This window comes from Pseudophryne corroboree, chromosome 7 (genome assembly GCF_028390025.1).
Source record: "Pseudophryne corroboree isolate aPseCor3 chromosome 7, aPseCor3.hap2, whole genome shotgun sequence".
NCBI lineage: Eukaryota > Metazoa > Chordata > Amphibia > Anura > Myobatrachidae > Pseudophryne > Pseudophryne corroboree.
The window spans coordinates 505,658,258-505,673,381 of NC_086450.1; the positions used below are offsets into that span (position 1 = coordinate 505,658,258).

A 15,124-nucleotide genomic window follows, 5' to 3' on the forward strand; every position below is an offset into this window, starting at 1 on the left:
ATTGTATACCACCTACCCGTGGTTTTTTTTCCTTTCTTCTTTATACATACATACTACATCTCTTTATCAACCAGTCTATATTAGCAGCAGACACAGTACGGTAGTCCACGGCTGTAGCTACCTCTGTGTCGGCACTCGGCAGTCCGTCCATAATTGTATACCACCTACCCGTGGTTTTTTTTTCTTTCTTATTTATACATACATACTACATCTCTTTATCAACCAGTCTATATTAGCAGCAGACACAGTACGGTAGTCCACGGCTGTAGCTACCTCTGTGTCGGCACTCGGCAGTCGGTCCATAATTGTATACCACCTACCCGTGGTTTTTTTTTCTTTCTTCTTTATACATACATACTACATCTCTTTATCAACCAGTCTATATTAGCAGCAGACACAGTACAGTACGGTAGTCCACGGCTGTAGCTACCTCTGTGTCGGCACTCGGCAGTCCATCCATAATTGTATACCACCTACCCGTGGTTTTTTTTTCTTTCTTCTTTATACATACTACATCTCATTATCATCCAGTCTATATTAACAGCAGACACAGTACAGTACGGTAGTCCACGGCTGTAGCTACCTCTGTGTCGGCACTCGGCAGTCCGTCCATAATTGTATACCACCTACCCGTGGTTTTTTTTTTCTTCTTTATACATACTACATCTCATTATCATCCAGTCTATATTAGCAGCAGACACAGTACAGTACGGTAGTCCACGGCTGTAGCTACCTCTGTGTCGGCACTCGGCAGTCCATCCATAATTGTATACCACCTACCCGTGGTTTTTTTTTTCTTCTTTTTACATACTACATCTCATTATCATCCAGTCTATATTAGCAGCAGACACAGTACAGTACGGTAGTCCACGGCTGTAGCTACCTCTGTGTCGGCACTCGGCAGTCCGTCCATAATTGTATACCACCTACCCGTGGTTTTTTTTTCTTTCTTCTTTATACATACATACTACATCTCTTTATCAACCAGTCTATATTAGCAGCAGACACAGTACGGTAGTCCACGGCTGTAGCTACCTCTGTGTCGGCACTCGGCAGTCCGTCCATAATTGTATACCACCTACCCGTGGTTTTTTTTTTTCCTTCTTTATACATACATACTACATCTCTTTATCAACCAGTCTATATTAGCAGCAGACACAGTACAGTACGGTAGTCCACGGCTGTAGCTACCTCTGTGTCGGCACTCGGCAGTCCATCCATAATTGTATACTAGTATCCATCCATCTCCATTGTTTACCTGAGGTGCCTTTTAGTTGTGCCTATTAAAATATGGAGAACACAAATGTTGAGGTTCCAAAATTAGGGAAAGATCAAGATCCACTTCCACCTCGTGCTGAAGCTGCTGCCACTAGTCATGGCCGAGACGATGAAATGCCAGCAACGTCGTCTGCCAAGGACGATGCCCAATGTCATAGTACAGAGCATGTCAAATCCAAAACACCAAATATCAGTAAAAAAAGGACTCCAAAACCTAAAATAAAATTGTCGGAGGAGAAGCGTAAACTTGCCAATATGCCATTTACCACACGGAGTGGCAAGGAACGGCTGAGGCCCTTGCCTATGTTCATGGCTAGTGGTTCAGCTTCACATGAGGATGGAAGCACTCAGCCTCTCGCTAGAAAAATGAAAAGACTCAAGCTGGAAAAAGCACAGCAAAGAACTGTGCGTTCTTCGAAATCCCAAATCCACAAGGAGAGTCCAATTGTGTCGGTTGCGATGCCTGACCTTCCCAACACTGGACGTGAAGAGCATGCGCCTTCCACCATTTGCACGCCCCCTGCAAGTGCTGGAAGGAGCACCCGCAGTCCAGTTCCTGATAGTCAGATTGAAGATGTCAGTGTTGAAGTACACCAGGATGAGGAGGATATGGGTGTTGCTGGCGCTGGGGAGGAAATTGACCAGGAGGATTCTGATGGTGAGGTGGTTTGTTTAAGTCAGGCACCCGGGGAGACACCTGTTGTCCGTGGGAGGAATATGGCCGTTGACATGCCTGGTGAAAATACCAAAAAAATCAGCTCTTCGGTGTGGAAGTATTTCACCAGAAATGCGGACAACATTTGTCAAGCCGTGTGTTCCCTTTGTCAAGCTGTAATAAGTAGGGGTAAAGACGTTAACCACCTCGGAACATCCTCCCTTATACGTCACCTGCAGCGCATTCATAATAAGTCAGTGACAAGTTCAAAAACTTTGGGTGACAGCGGAAGCAGTCCACTGACCAGTAAATCCCTTCCTCTTGTAACCAAGCTCACGCAAACCACCCCACCAACTCCCTCAGTGTCAATTTCCTCCTTCCCCAGGAATGCCAATAGTCCTGCAGGCCATGTCACTGGCAATTCTGACGATTCCTCTCCTGCCTGGGATTCCTCCGATGCATCCTTGCGTGTAACGCCTACTGCTGCTGGCGCTGCTGTTGTTGCTGCTGGGAGTCGATGGTCATCCCAGAGGGGAAGTCGTAAGCCCACTTGTACTACTTCCATTAAGCAATTGACTGTTCAACAGTCCTTTGCGAGGAAGATGAAATATCACAGCAGTCATCCTGCTGCAAAGCGGATAACTGAGGCCTTGACAACTATGTTGGTGTTAGACGTGCGTCCGGTATCCGCCGTTAGTTCACAGGGAACTAGACAATTTATTGAGGCAGTGTGCCCCCGTTACCAAATACCATCTAGGTTCCACTTCTCTAGGCAGGCGATACCGAGAATGTACACGGACGTCAGAAAAAGACTCACCAGTGTCCTAAAAAATGCAGCTGTACCCAATGTCCACTTAACCACGGACATGTGGACAAGTGGAGCAGGGCAGGGTCAGGACTATATGACTGTGACAGCCCACTGGGTAGATGTATGGACTCCCGCCGCAAGAACAGCAGCGGCGGCACCAGTAGCAGCATCTCGCAAACGCCAACTCTTTCCTAGGCAGGCTACGCTTTGTATCACCGGTTTCCAGAATACGCACACAGCTGAAAACCTCTTACGGCAACTGAGGAAGATCATCGCGGAATGGCTTACCCCAATTGGACTCTCCTGTGGATTTGTGACATCGGACAACGCCAGCAATATTGTGTGTGCATTAAATATGGGCAAATTCCAGCACGTCCCATGTTTTGCACATACCTTGAATTTGGTGGTGCAGAATTTTTTAAAAAACGACAGGGGCGTGCAAGAGATGCTGTCGGTGGCCAGAAGAATTGCGGGACACTTTCGGCGTACAGGCACCACGTACAGAAGACTGGAGCACCACCAAAAACTACTGAACCTGCCCTGCCATCATCTGAAGCAAGAAGTGGTAACGAGGTGGAATTCAACCCTCTATATGCTTCAGAGGTTGGAGGAGCAGCAAAAGGCCATTCAAGCCTATACAATTGAGCACGATATAGGAGGTGGAATGCACCTGTCTCAAGCGCAGTGGAGAATGATTTCAACGTTGTGCAAGGTTCTGATGCCCTTTGAACTTGCCACACGTGAAGTCAGTTCAGACACTGCCAGCCTGAGTCAGGTCATTCCCCTCATCAGGCTTTTGCAGAAGAAGCTGGAGACATTGAAGGAGGAGCTAACACGGAGCGATTCCGCTAGGCATGTGGGACTTGTGGATGGAGCCCTTAATTCGCTTAACAAGGATTCACGGGTGGTCAATCTGTTGAAATCAGAGCACTACATTTTGGCCACCATGCTCGATCCTAGATTTAAAGCCTACCTTGGATCTCTCTTTCCGGCAGACACAAGTCTGCTGGGGTTGAAAGACCTGCTGGTGAGAAAATTGTCAAGTCAAGCGGAACGCGACCTGTCAACATCTCCTCCTTCACATTCTCCCGCAACTGGGCGTGCGAGGAAAAGGCTCAGAATTCCGAGCCCACCCGCTGGCGGTGATGCAGGGCAGTCTGGAGCGACTGCTGATGCTGACATCTGGTCCGGACTGAAGGACCTGACAACGATTACGGACATGTCGTCTACTGTCACTGCATATGATTCTCTCAACATTGAAAGAATGGTGGAGGATTATATGAGTGACCGCATCCAAGTAGGCACGTCACACAGTCCGTACTTATACTGGCAGGAAAAAGAGGCAATTTGGAGGCCCTTGCACAAACTGGCTTTATTCTACCTAAGTTGCCCTCCCACAAGTGTGTACTCCGAAAGAGTGTTTAGTGCCGCCGCTCACCTTGTCAGCAATCGGCGTACGAGGTTACATCCAGAAAATGTGGAGAAGATGATGTTCATTAAAATGAATTATAATCAATTCCTCCGCGGAGACATTGACCAGCAGCAATTGCCTCCACAAAGTACACAGGGAGCTGAGATGGTGGATTCCAGTGGGGACGAATTGATAATCTGTGAGGAGGGGGATGTACACGGTGATATATCGGAGGATGATGATGAGGTGGACATCTTGCCTCTGTAGAGCCAGTTTGTGCAAGGAGAGATTAATTGCTTCTTTTTTGGTGGGGGTCCAAACCAACCCGTCATATCAGTCACAGTCGTGTGGCAGACCCTGTCACTGAAATGATGGGTTGGTTAAAGTGTGCATGTCCTGTTTTGTTTATACAACATAAGGGTGGGTGGGAGGGCCCAAGGACAATTCCATCTTGCACCTCTTTTTTCTTTTATTTTTCTTTGCGTCATGTGCTGTTTGGGGAGGGTTTTTTGGAAGGGCCATCCTGCGTGACACTGCAGTGCCACTCCTAGATGGGCCCGGTGTTTGTGTCGGCCACTAGGGTCGCTTATCTTACTCACACAGTCAGCTACCTCATTGCGCCTCTTTTTTTCTTTGCGTCATGTGCTGTTTGGGGAGGGTTTTTTGGAAGGGACATCCTGCGTGACACTGCAGTGCCACTCCTAGATGGGCCCGGTGTTTGTGTCGGCCACTAGGGTCGCTTATCTTACTCACACAGTCAGCTACCTCATTGCGCCTCTTTTTTTCTTTGCGTCATGTGCTGTTTGGGGAGGGTTTTTTGGAAGGGACATCCTGCGTGACACTGCAGTGCCACTCCTAGATGGGCCCGGTGTTTGTGTCGGCCACTAGGGTCGCTTATCTTACTCACACAGTCAGCTACCTCATTGCGCCTCTTTTTTTCTTTGCGTCATGTGCTGTTTGGGGAGGGTTTTTTGGAAGGGACATCCTGCGTGACACTGCAGTGCCACTCCTAGATGGGCCCGGTGTTTGTGTCGGCCACTAGGGTCGCTTATCTTACTCACACAGTCAGCTACCTCATTGCGCCTCTTTTTTTCTTTGCGTCATGTGCTGTTTGGGGAGGGTTTTTTGGAAGGGACATCCTGCGTGACACTGCAGTGCCACTCCTAGATGGGCCCGGTGTTTGTGTCGGCCACTAGGGTCGCTTATCTTACTCACACAGTCAGCTACCTCATTGCGCCTCTTTTTTTCTTTGCGTCATGTGCTGTTTGGGGAGGGTTTTTTGGAAGGGACATCCTGCGTGACACTGCAGTGCCACTCCTAGATGGGCCCGGTGTTTGTGTCGGCCACTAGGGTTGCTTATCTTACTCACACAGCTACCTCATTGCGCCTCTTTTTTTCTTTGCGTCATGTGCTGTTTGGGGAGGGTTTTTTGGAAGGGACATCCTGCGTGACACTGCAGTGCCACTCCTTGATGGGCCCGGTGTTTGTGTCGGCCACTAGGGTCGCTTATCTTACTCACACAGCGACCTCGGTGCAAATTTTAGGACTAAAAATAATATTGTGAGGTGTGAGGTATTCAGAATAGACTGAAAATGAGTGGAAATTATGGTTTTTGAGGTTAATAATACTTTGGGATCAAAATGACCCCCAAATTCTATGATTTAAGCTGTTTTTTAGGGTTTTTTGAAAAAAACACCCGAATCCAAAACACACCCGAATCCGACAAAAAAAATTCGGTGAGGTTTTGCCAAAACGCGGTCGAACCCAAAACACGGCCGCGGAACCGAACCCAAAACCAAAACACAAAACCCGAAAAATTTCCGGCGCTCATCTCTAGTGGAGATGTTGTCCATAGCAACCAATCCGTTCTAGCTATTATCTTCTAGAAGGTGCTAGACAAGTGATACATAGAATCTGATTGGTTGCTATGGACAGCTCCACTTCTATAAACACGCACTGTAGTAAATATACCCCTTAGTGACAATTCTACCCCCTAGTAACCGGTAAGCCCTTAATGATATAAAAGATGTCATTATCTCTGTTCACATTATTCAGGGAACACCAGAACTGCCTGCATGGTGAAGACTATTTTTCCTTAAGATGTGACTTGCAGGCAACAGCAAAATCCCGGTGAGGCCGGCCAATGTTTTTAAATGGCAAAACTAATATCAGGCAGACTTGCCGAACCTTGCCGATGCCTGCGAGTCCCAGGCTATCATTTCCCATGGTGTAGTTTATTTCCACTGTTTACAGGGCCTAATTCAGACCTGATCGCAACAGCACATTTGTTAGCTAATAGGCAAACCCATGGGGAGTTATTCCGAGTTGATCGCTCGCTAGCTAGTTTTAGCAGCCGTGCAAACGCTATGCCGCCGCCCACTGGGGAGTGTATTTTAGATTAGCAGAAGTGCGAGCGCATGTGCAGCCGAGCTCTGCAAAAACAGTTTGTGCAGTTTCAGAGTAGCTCAGAACCTACTCAGCGCTTGCGATCACTTCAGCCTATTCGTGTCCGGATATGACGGCATACACCCGCCCAGCGAACGCCCAGCCACGCCTGCGTTTTTTCAGACACGCCTGCGTTTTTACAAACACTCCCTGAAAACGGTCAGTTGACACCCAGAAACGCCCCCTTCCTGTCAATCTTCTTGCGGCCGTCAGTGCGACTGAAAACTTCGCTAGAACCTGAGCACAACCACAACGGGCTTTATACCCGTACGTCGCGCGTGTGCATTATGGGGCATACGCATGCGCAGAAATGCAGATTTTTAGCCTGATCGCTGCGCTGCGAACAACGGCAGCTAGCGATCAACTCGGAATGACCCCCCATGTGCACAGCAGGGGGGCGGCAGATATAACATGTGCAGAGAGAGTTAGATTTGGGTGCGTTATATTGTTTCTGTGCAGGGTAAATACTGGCTGCTTTTTTTTACACTGCAATTTAGATTTCGGTTTGAACACATCCCACCCAAATCTAACTCTGCACATGTTACATCTGCCCCACCTGCACTGAACAAGGGGGGTCATTCTGAGTTGATTGCTCGCTAGCTAGTTTTAGCAGCCGTGCAAACGCTATGCCGCCGCCCACTGGGAGTGTATTTTAGCCTAGCTGAAGTGCGAACACCTGTGCAGCCGAGCTCTGCAAAAACAGTTTGTGCAGTTTCAGAGTAGCTCTGAACCTATTTGATTGCGATCACTCCAGCTTATTCGTGTCCGGATTTGACGTCATACACCCGCCCAGCCACGCCTACGTTTTTTCAGACACGCCTGCATTTTTGCAAACACTGAAAACGGTCAGTTGACACCCAGAAACGCCCCCTTTCTTGCGGCCGTCAGTGCGACTGAAAACTTTGCTAGAACCTGAGCACAACCACAAAGGGATTTGTACCCGTACGTCACGCGTGCACATCGCGGGGCATACGCATGCGCAGAAATGCTGATTTTTCACCTGATTGCTGCGCTGCGAAAATCGGCAACGAGAGATCAACTCGGAATGACCCCCATGGTTTTACCCATTAGCTAACAAATTTGCTGCTACGATCAGATCTGAATTAGACCCACCATTTCCTCTTTTTGCATATTTTTAGCAGCACTATACTCCCTAATTTGTTTTTGATTAGTTTAAGTTGTTTGCGTATTGGGGATACTTATAATAGCGAGGAAGGCGGCAGCTTATTAGGAGCTCTCCAACACAATCTTTTGTTCATTGGGCCTAATTCTGATCTGATTGTAGATGTGTATTTAATTTAGCACATCTACGATCAGTTACTCTGACATGCGGGGGGACGCCCAGCACAGGGCAGGTCCGCCCGCATGTCTGCCCCCCCACCCCTCCCCCTCCAATGGTGCAAAAGCATTGCATAGCCGCAATACTTTTGCACCCGGCGAGTAGCTCCCTGCCTGGGCAGCTCCTGCGCTCTGGCTTCACGCAGCCGCCGCTGCCCGTCCCTCCCCAAAGGTTCGGACATGCCTGCGTTGTCCAGACTGCGCTCCGCCAATGGCGTTCTAATACCGCTGGCACACCCCCTCCTGCTCCGTGACTGTCTTTGTCTGCAATGCAGTCTGAATTACCCCCATAGACAACAACTAAGGGGTCTATTCAATTGTAGTTGGGAATTTCGACATTTTTAGGTCGAATCTTGATTCGACTTATTCATTTGTGCTGCCGTTTTTGCGACTTGTCAGAAAACACGTGGATCGGCGGATTAGCCACGGATCCATGTGTTTTTGTCAAATTTGCAGACAAATCTGACAGGTTTTTGGTCCGTTTTTTGACAATGTCAATCCGACTTTAAAAATAAGTCGGATTGACATTGTCGAAAACACCCAAAATTTGTCGGATATTTGGCCTCAAATTGAATGCTGAACTGTCGGATCCTCTCCGTCAAAGAGGATACGACAGTAATTGAATAGACCTAGATTGGAAAGTTCCACTATGGATGATTGAAAATAGTGCTGAAGAGTGATTGCTGTTTTAGAGCCTGATTCTGAGTTGCAGCAATGCCGACGGTCACGGTGCGGAAAAAATGTCTGAGTGTATGCACAAGGGCGCTGGTGTGATCAAGATGGACAGCACTGGAAAGGTGGTGGAACAGTGATGGGCATTCCTGGGCGTATTATGGGAGTGTGGCGGGGGGGGTGTCAGTGCAGGCGGCTGAGTTCCCAGCAGCACAGACATAGGAGGCCGTGGTCAGATGGAGACACTGTACCTGCCGCAGGGCTGCTGCAAGTTCCGATGCTGCGACTGATAGTGGCATCCTGTATAAGGTTGCACCCATTGGCATTACACAGGCAGGAAGGAGTTTATACAGCATTTGTATACACTGACAGGTGGGTGACCGCCAATAACTGCTGCTTGTGTACGCTTCTGCGTGCAACCATCAATGGCTGCCAACAATGCAGTGGATAACCATCGATGGTTCCCATTATAGATGGTCATCCCTGTTTTTTCACTTACTGGCCCATGGGCCAATCAGAATACAGGGGTGGGGCTTCACATTTGTCGTGGGGCGGTGCTATGTTCCGTGTCCCGGCACCACATTAAAAAAATTTAATATTTGGTTATACCTTTCCATCGATGGAGGGAAACCATCTGGTTCTCCCCCATCGATGGCAAAAGTATTGTAAATCGGCCATAAACCATCGATGATTTTGAATCATCAATGGTCGCCGGCCATCCCTAGATCAGGCCCTTAGTGTGTGATGTACCTGTAATATAGCCAGGGCCGGATTAAGGGCTACATGGGCCTGGAGCTGAACATTCTCAAGGGCCTGTACTGAGAAGGGGAGGAGCTGTGACCACTGCTGTGTAGGTGTGGCCAGAGCTGTGTGGGCGTGTACACCCTATATACACTATGAGCCTCAATGTCTCCCTAACTACATAAACATAATTTTGTGAGAAAACTATAAATACAATTATATAACTTATGATTTATCATTGATTGTTTGGCCAGCCGTACAGCTGGACATCATCCTGCAGCCAGGATGAAGGGCCTATTTTTATGTGGTGGCCTGGAGCTGTAACTGCTCCCAGGACACACTGTGACCAATGTGTGGCCTTTCCCATGGCCACAGAATGAATGCAGGGAGTAATATGTATCACTGTGTTCTGTATATTACAGCTCTGGAGCCCAGCATGACATCAGAGGAAACACAGCCATTACAAGATAATAAAGATGGGAAAAAAGCAGGAAAAAAACAGGAAAAAAAACAAAAACAAAGCAACAAGAAAAAATAAATGTAATTTGCGGACGTCTAATTAAGGATTTCGGATGGTCTCTCTGGTCTCACTTCCTGTGGAATATTTTCAAACCTGAAGAAGAGTCACTCCTATATGTTTCTAATCAGAGGGTTCATGTTATGCTGCTGATAACGCGTTATATTCCATGATAGTCAGGGGTTGGTGTGGGATAAGCCGTCCACTCACCACAGACAAGTCTATATTTGCATAGTGCAACCTGTAGATCAGTGATGAGTGACCTGATATTTTTTGAGGGCTGCATGTAAGGTACTCCATCTTTTAAACAAATATTACCCTCAATTTCCGTAAAGAAATAATCAGCCCCCAACGACCACGGCAACCCCACATCACTCCTCCTGGTATACCCTCACATATGCCATGGACCTTACACGTGTGACATCACCATGCCGCCCCCTATTGGAGGAGACGTGTCTTTGTCCCAATTTACGGATTTTAAATGTTGAACCTTTGCTGGTGATTATACAGCCGGTTCCAATTTTTCTGTGCTCCTGACTTCTTCCCATTACAGCACATGTCAGTTACTGTGTCTCTGCCATTGTTACTTATATTACACTAGGTGATTCATCGCGCCCTGCGGGCGCTCTTCACACCATCATAAAAGGGTACGCCCCCTTAACCCTTGCACGCCCTTGTGGCGTGCAATATTTTTATTATGTGAAGTATTACCTCCAATCATAATTGTGTGAGTGGTTAAATATTGCACGGACAAAGGGTGTGCAATGGTTAAGGGGTCGTAGCCCCTTGCAACGGCGTGAACAGCGCATGCAGGGCCTGATGAATCACCTAGTAGGTGCTGTGGTGGGGGAGTGGTGGTAGCGGGGGAGACGGGGATGGGGGAGGGGGTGCCGAGGGAGGCGGAGGGTGGTTGCGGGGTGCCACTGGTAGGGGAGGGGCTGGAGCGGTGGTGCTACGGGTGGGGAAGGGGCGCCGCAGGTGGGGTTTCGGATCCCACGCTGGTGGGGGAGGAGTGGTTGCAGGTGTGCCGTGGGTGGTAGAGTGGCGGGTACGGTGGTGGTGCAAGGGTGCTGTGGGTGGGGGTCCGGAGCCACCACAGGTGGGGGAGGAGCGGTTGCGGGGGTGCTGCAAGTGGGGGTCTGGAGCCACCGGAGGTGGGGGAGGAGCGGTTGCGGAGGTGCTGCGGGTGGGGGAGGGGGTCCTGAGCCACCGCGAGTTGTGGAGGGGGTGTGTGGGGGTGCCACAGATGGGGCCCGGAGGTACTGAAAGTGGGGGAGGGCAATGCTTCTCCACCTGGAAGCAGCTAAGCTGCTGTCCTCCCTTCGGCAGTGGCTCTCCCAGAGACTCGCACAGCAGCCAGTCACTATTGTTAGCGCCGGTGTCCCAATGCGCCGCATTACAGGGAAGAAGATGCACTCAATAAACTCCGGAATGCTCCTACGCTAAGGGCTGCTGGGAGCTGTAGTTTATGTAGTGCGTCTACTTCCTTGTAATGCGGCACATTGGGACATTGGCGCTAACAATAGTGACTGGCTGGCAGAACTGAGTGACTGGCTGAATCAATGTAAAAGGTGAGAGTGCTGTGCAGTGTTAGTGACACTGCACACCCACTGCACTGCACAGCACTGTCACCTTTTACATTGATTCAGCGTCCAGACATTACCCTCCACGATATCACCCTCTCTATCCATTACATTAGCCATCTCAGGGCTTCCAGGCCGGCAGCCCAGGTGCTGTGTTGTGGAGTCAGGGCCTCTGGGGATCTGGGTGCGGTTGTGGTGAGGAGGCACTTCTGTGACATCATGCGCAGAGGAGGCTCCGGGGCTCAGAGAGTATGCGGCGCAGGGAGGCCTATGAAAGTCTTCCGCTGTGCCGCTTTCATACACATCTATGCCAGTGGCCGCAGCAGCTTTTGTTCCACCTGCGGCGCGGCTAGGGAGTGGGGATTGTTGATGGCGGAGGAGCATGTGGACTGGCAGCAGGACATAGGATGCTGCAGTAAAAGGATGTTTTCCTTATGTACAGCGCAGAGACTTGCTGCAGATGCAGTGACATACCCTCCAGCTGCACCTCTTTGGCAGGTACAGTCCCTTTTTTATGGTCTGTACCGATTTTTGGCTCTCCAAACTTCCATTGAAAGTATAGGAAAAGGGGCGTGGCCACAACACTTTACCCATGGCCACGCCCCCTTTTCGAATGTTATGTGTAAATTGTTGGAGGGTATGTTGCTGCAGATGCAGGGGGCCTATTTTGGGGTGTGGGCCTGGAGCTGCAACTCCATCATCCCCATTGCTAATCCTGCTCTGGGAAAACACAGCAGCCAAAGGCCAGAGCCTCCCATTGGATGCAACCTGTGTGGGAGGGCGTTTCTCGCCCAATCAGCTGTGGACTGTGTGATAGACCTGCTGCTAACCCAATGAGAGCTCCTAGCCACGCCCAGCGTTATACACACAGGCACGGAGTCACAGACCTAGGCTATTATATAGGAGATTCATACCCTCCAACAACTGACACATAAAAAGCGGTATAAATGCGAAAAGAGGACGCCCCTTTTCCTATACATTCAATGAAAGTTTGGAGAGACAAAAATCAGTACAGACCATAAAAAAAGGTACCGTACATGCCAAAAAGGTGCAGCTGGAGGGTATAGAGATTTATTAATATTGTATAAGTATATGGCTGAGGGTTATTCTTACTTCTAGCCTTACCTCCATTCTGCCTTTAGCTTTTATATATGTGTTGTGCTTAGTAAGGAGGAATGATTATACACTGCTACCAGTCTGTCCGGAGAGAAGACGCATGAAAGTAATACGACACTAATTATCATTAGCTACAATGTATGAAGTATAAGCTGCCATTATAACAGGAATATGTAATACTATGTTACTCGTGTACATTCAGTGTATATAATACGGCTCTGTCAGTGGCCACATTTTGTGACGTTTCTAGTATCATGATAAAATAAAGTGATAATCAGTATTATTATACGACCCATGACGGTATTGATATATGGAATATATTTTACTGACAGACACTAATATATGACATGTATGTTTAAGGCAGATTTCTCCATGTTTCATTTGTAGCTGATATCCAAGTGTCTCAATAACCACATGTAAGCTCACGGTGCTAGGATCCCAACCTGCCTTCACTTTGTTCCCTGCAATGGCATTTGTTTAGTCTCAGGCAGATGTTTCTGTCAGTGGCAATTGCAGCATTTTTCCTCATGTATAACAGAACCTAGTCACGACCACAGGAAATGATGTCACCGATTCTGCACACAGTGCAAATGCAATCCCAAGCATCCTTTGGGAACTGAGTGCTTGTGCGACTGTATTCTGCATTGTACGAATCTATGCGATCGCACCACCCAAGTTCCTCCGTGCGCAAGAGCAGCTGTTATCATTATTATCGCCAGTTACACCTGTGCCCAGGGTAGGTGCAGGAGATTCGTCAGATTTTGGCACCCACTGTGCATATGCAAGACTCAGGATAGGACACATCTCTGGCTACACACCCAGAAAATGGTTCTCTTATGTGCGCTTCCATTGCTGCTGCCCAATTGCCACTCAGAAATGCCCATTCGGCGATTGAAGAGAAACTGAGGGGCGTACGACTCTGAATTGCTGGTAAGTTTTGGCAAAATGCGTAAGCAGCGCGAGACAAATGCGCAGTTTGCTAGAGATCGCTGGAGATGGATGCATTCAGACATTTTTCATTGTTAGGACCTAATTCATTGTTGTGCACTAATGCATTAGCAAGTGCGATTTTCTAGGCTATGGAATTGCTAATGTTAGCAAGTGAAGCTGCCACCCAAAAGTGAAAAGAGACGCCTACCGAAGCCATCACAAACTCAATCGCAACTGCGTACACATGAGCAGACTACAGTATATGCAAAAACAAGGAACATCGGGGATAAGGGTTGGTCCATGGCTACTACAGACTGCACACAGCAGGTGTGCCACAGGCACCACGTTTTTGCACATACGCGCTCAGCAGATAAAGATGTGTCCTCATACATCTTGCCTTAATGCGCCACGTAGCTTGGAGATGCCTGGCGTGAGTGAGCCGGCAACTCCATTAGCATCAGGCATCTCTTTTTGCTGAAAATGCATCTTATTTGCATCTCTATGAGAAAAGAAAGCACAAGCAGACTCTGCTGATTAAAATGATATGCTGCATGCCTATATTCTGTGTGTAACTACGGTTGTATCTGCATACGGAATGTGTGCTATTAGTAAAAGCCAGATTTGGGTCCCGGGGGGTCTGGATGTGAGATGGAAGGGAGGGCTCCACCCACAAGACCCATTTAGGGTCTTTAGGTCAACAGCCTGAGAGTAGGCTAATTAGGGCATGCATCTGTAGGAGGATGATATAAACTGTCAGGGCTTGGCTTAGAGCTCACTACCTGGGTAAACAGGCAGCAAGCTTCCTCCTGGCATTTCCAATGCACGGCCATGCTTCCAGTCTACATGGAGTACCTGCCTACACTGAGATTAATGGACATTGATCTACTACCCCATCCTATGTGTGCAGCAGTGGATAGCATTGTCATCTTCACTACACTGAGGGCAGAGTTATATTTCTGCAACGTGCAGGTTTGACTGTAAGTATTCAGAAATATGCTTTTAGAGAGAAAGAAACCCGGTGTATGGATTTTTTAGTCCCGTGACGTCTACATTCACACATCCCCACACAATATATCCTGGTTTGATGAGAGTTCACGTGCAACAACCCAGGATTTCCATATAGGGTTTTAGCAACATGCAAGTCTGTATGTGGCTGCATCTAGCGGTGCTTAGAATACTGCGCCCACGTTGGGGGCTCAATACGCATCTTTGTGAATTTCTGCGCAATTCATGCATCATGGTCATTTCTCTGCAATTGCAGCTGGGTGGCAACAATACGGACACACACAAGTGACCCATCCCGTAGGTGTGCCATGAGCGTGTAGCCAGTTACTTGTTATTCTCACTCTTATACAAAGCGGACGCAAGATTCTGATGGATCTCCTGCACATGGCATAGAGCCGGTGTAAGTAGCTGTAATAGTGATGGCGACTCCTCTCGTGGATGGCGCAGTGGGGGCGGTGAGATCACATAGATGCGTATAACTTGTAATAAACACCTCCAGCTGCTCTAACATAATATTTGCATTCTGATCGCTGCAGCTGGCTGTAATTGCATCACATTATATAGAACACAGAAACTGTCCCTGTTTTTGCAGATTCCAAAAGAATGGAAGTTTTACTACACCTAG

At 48.3% G+C, this 15,124-nt stretch overlaps 1 protein-coding gene across 1 annotated transcript in view; it reads left to right on the forward strand.

Moving 5' to 3' along the window:
• The window catches only part of LOC134944447 (uncharacterized), a 193,583-nt gene that overhangs the window by 97,972 nt on the left and 80,487 nt on the right, over positions 1–15,124 (forward strand). Inside the window, exon 11 of the mRNA XM_063933022.1 lies at positions 9,771–9,881. Coding sequence (XP_063789092.1) covers positions 9,771–9,881 — 111 coding nt within the window. The remainder of the gene's footprint in view (positions 1–9,770; positions 9,882–15,124) is intronic.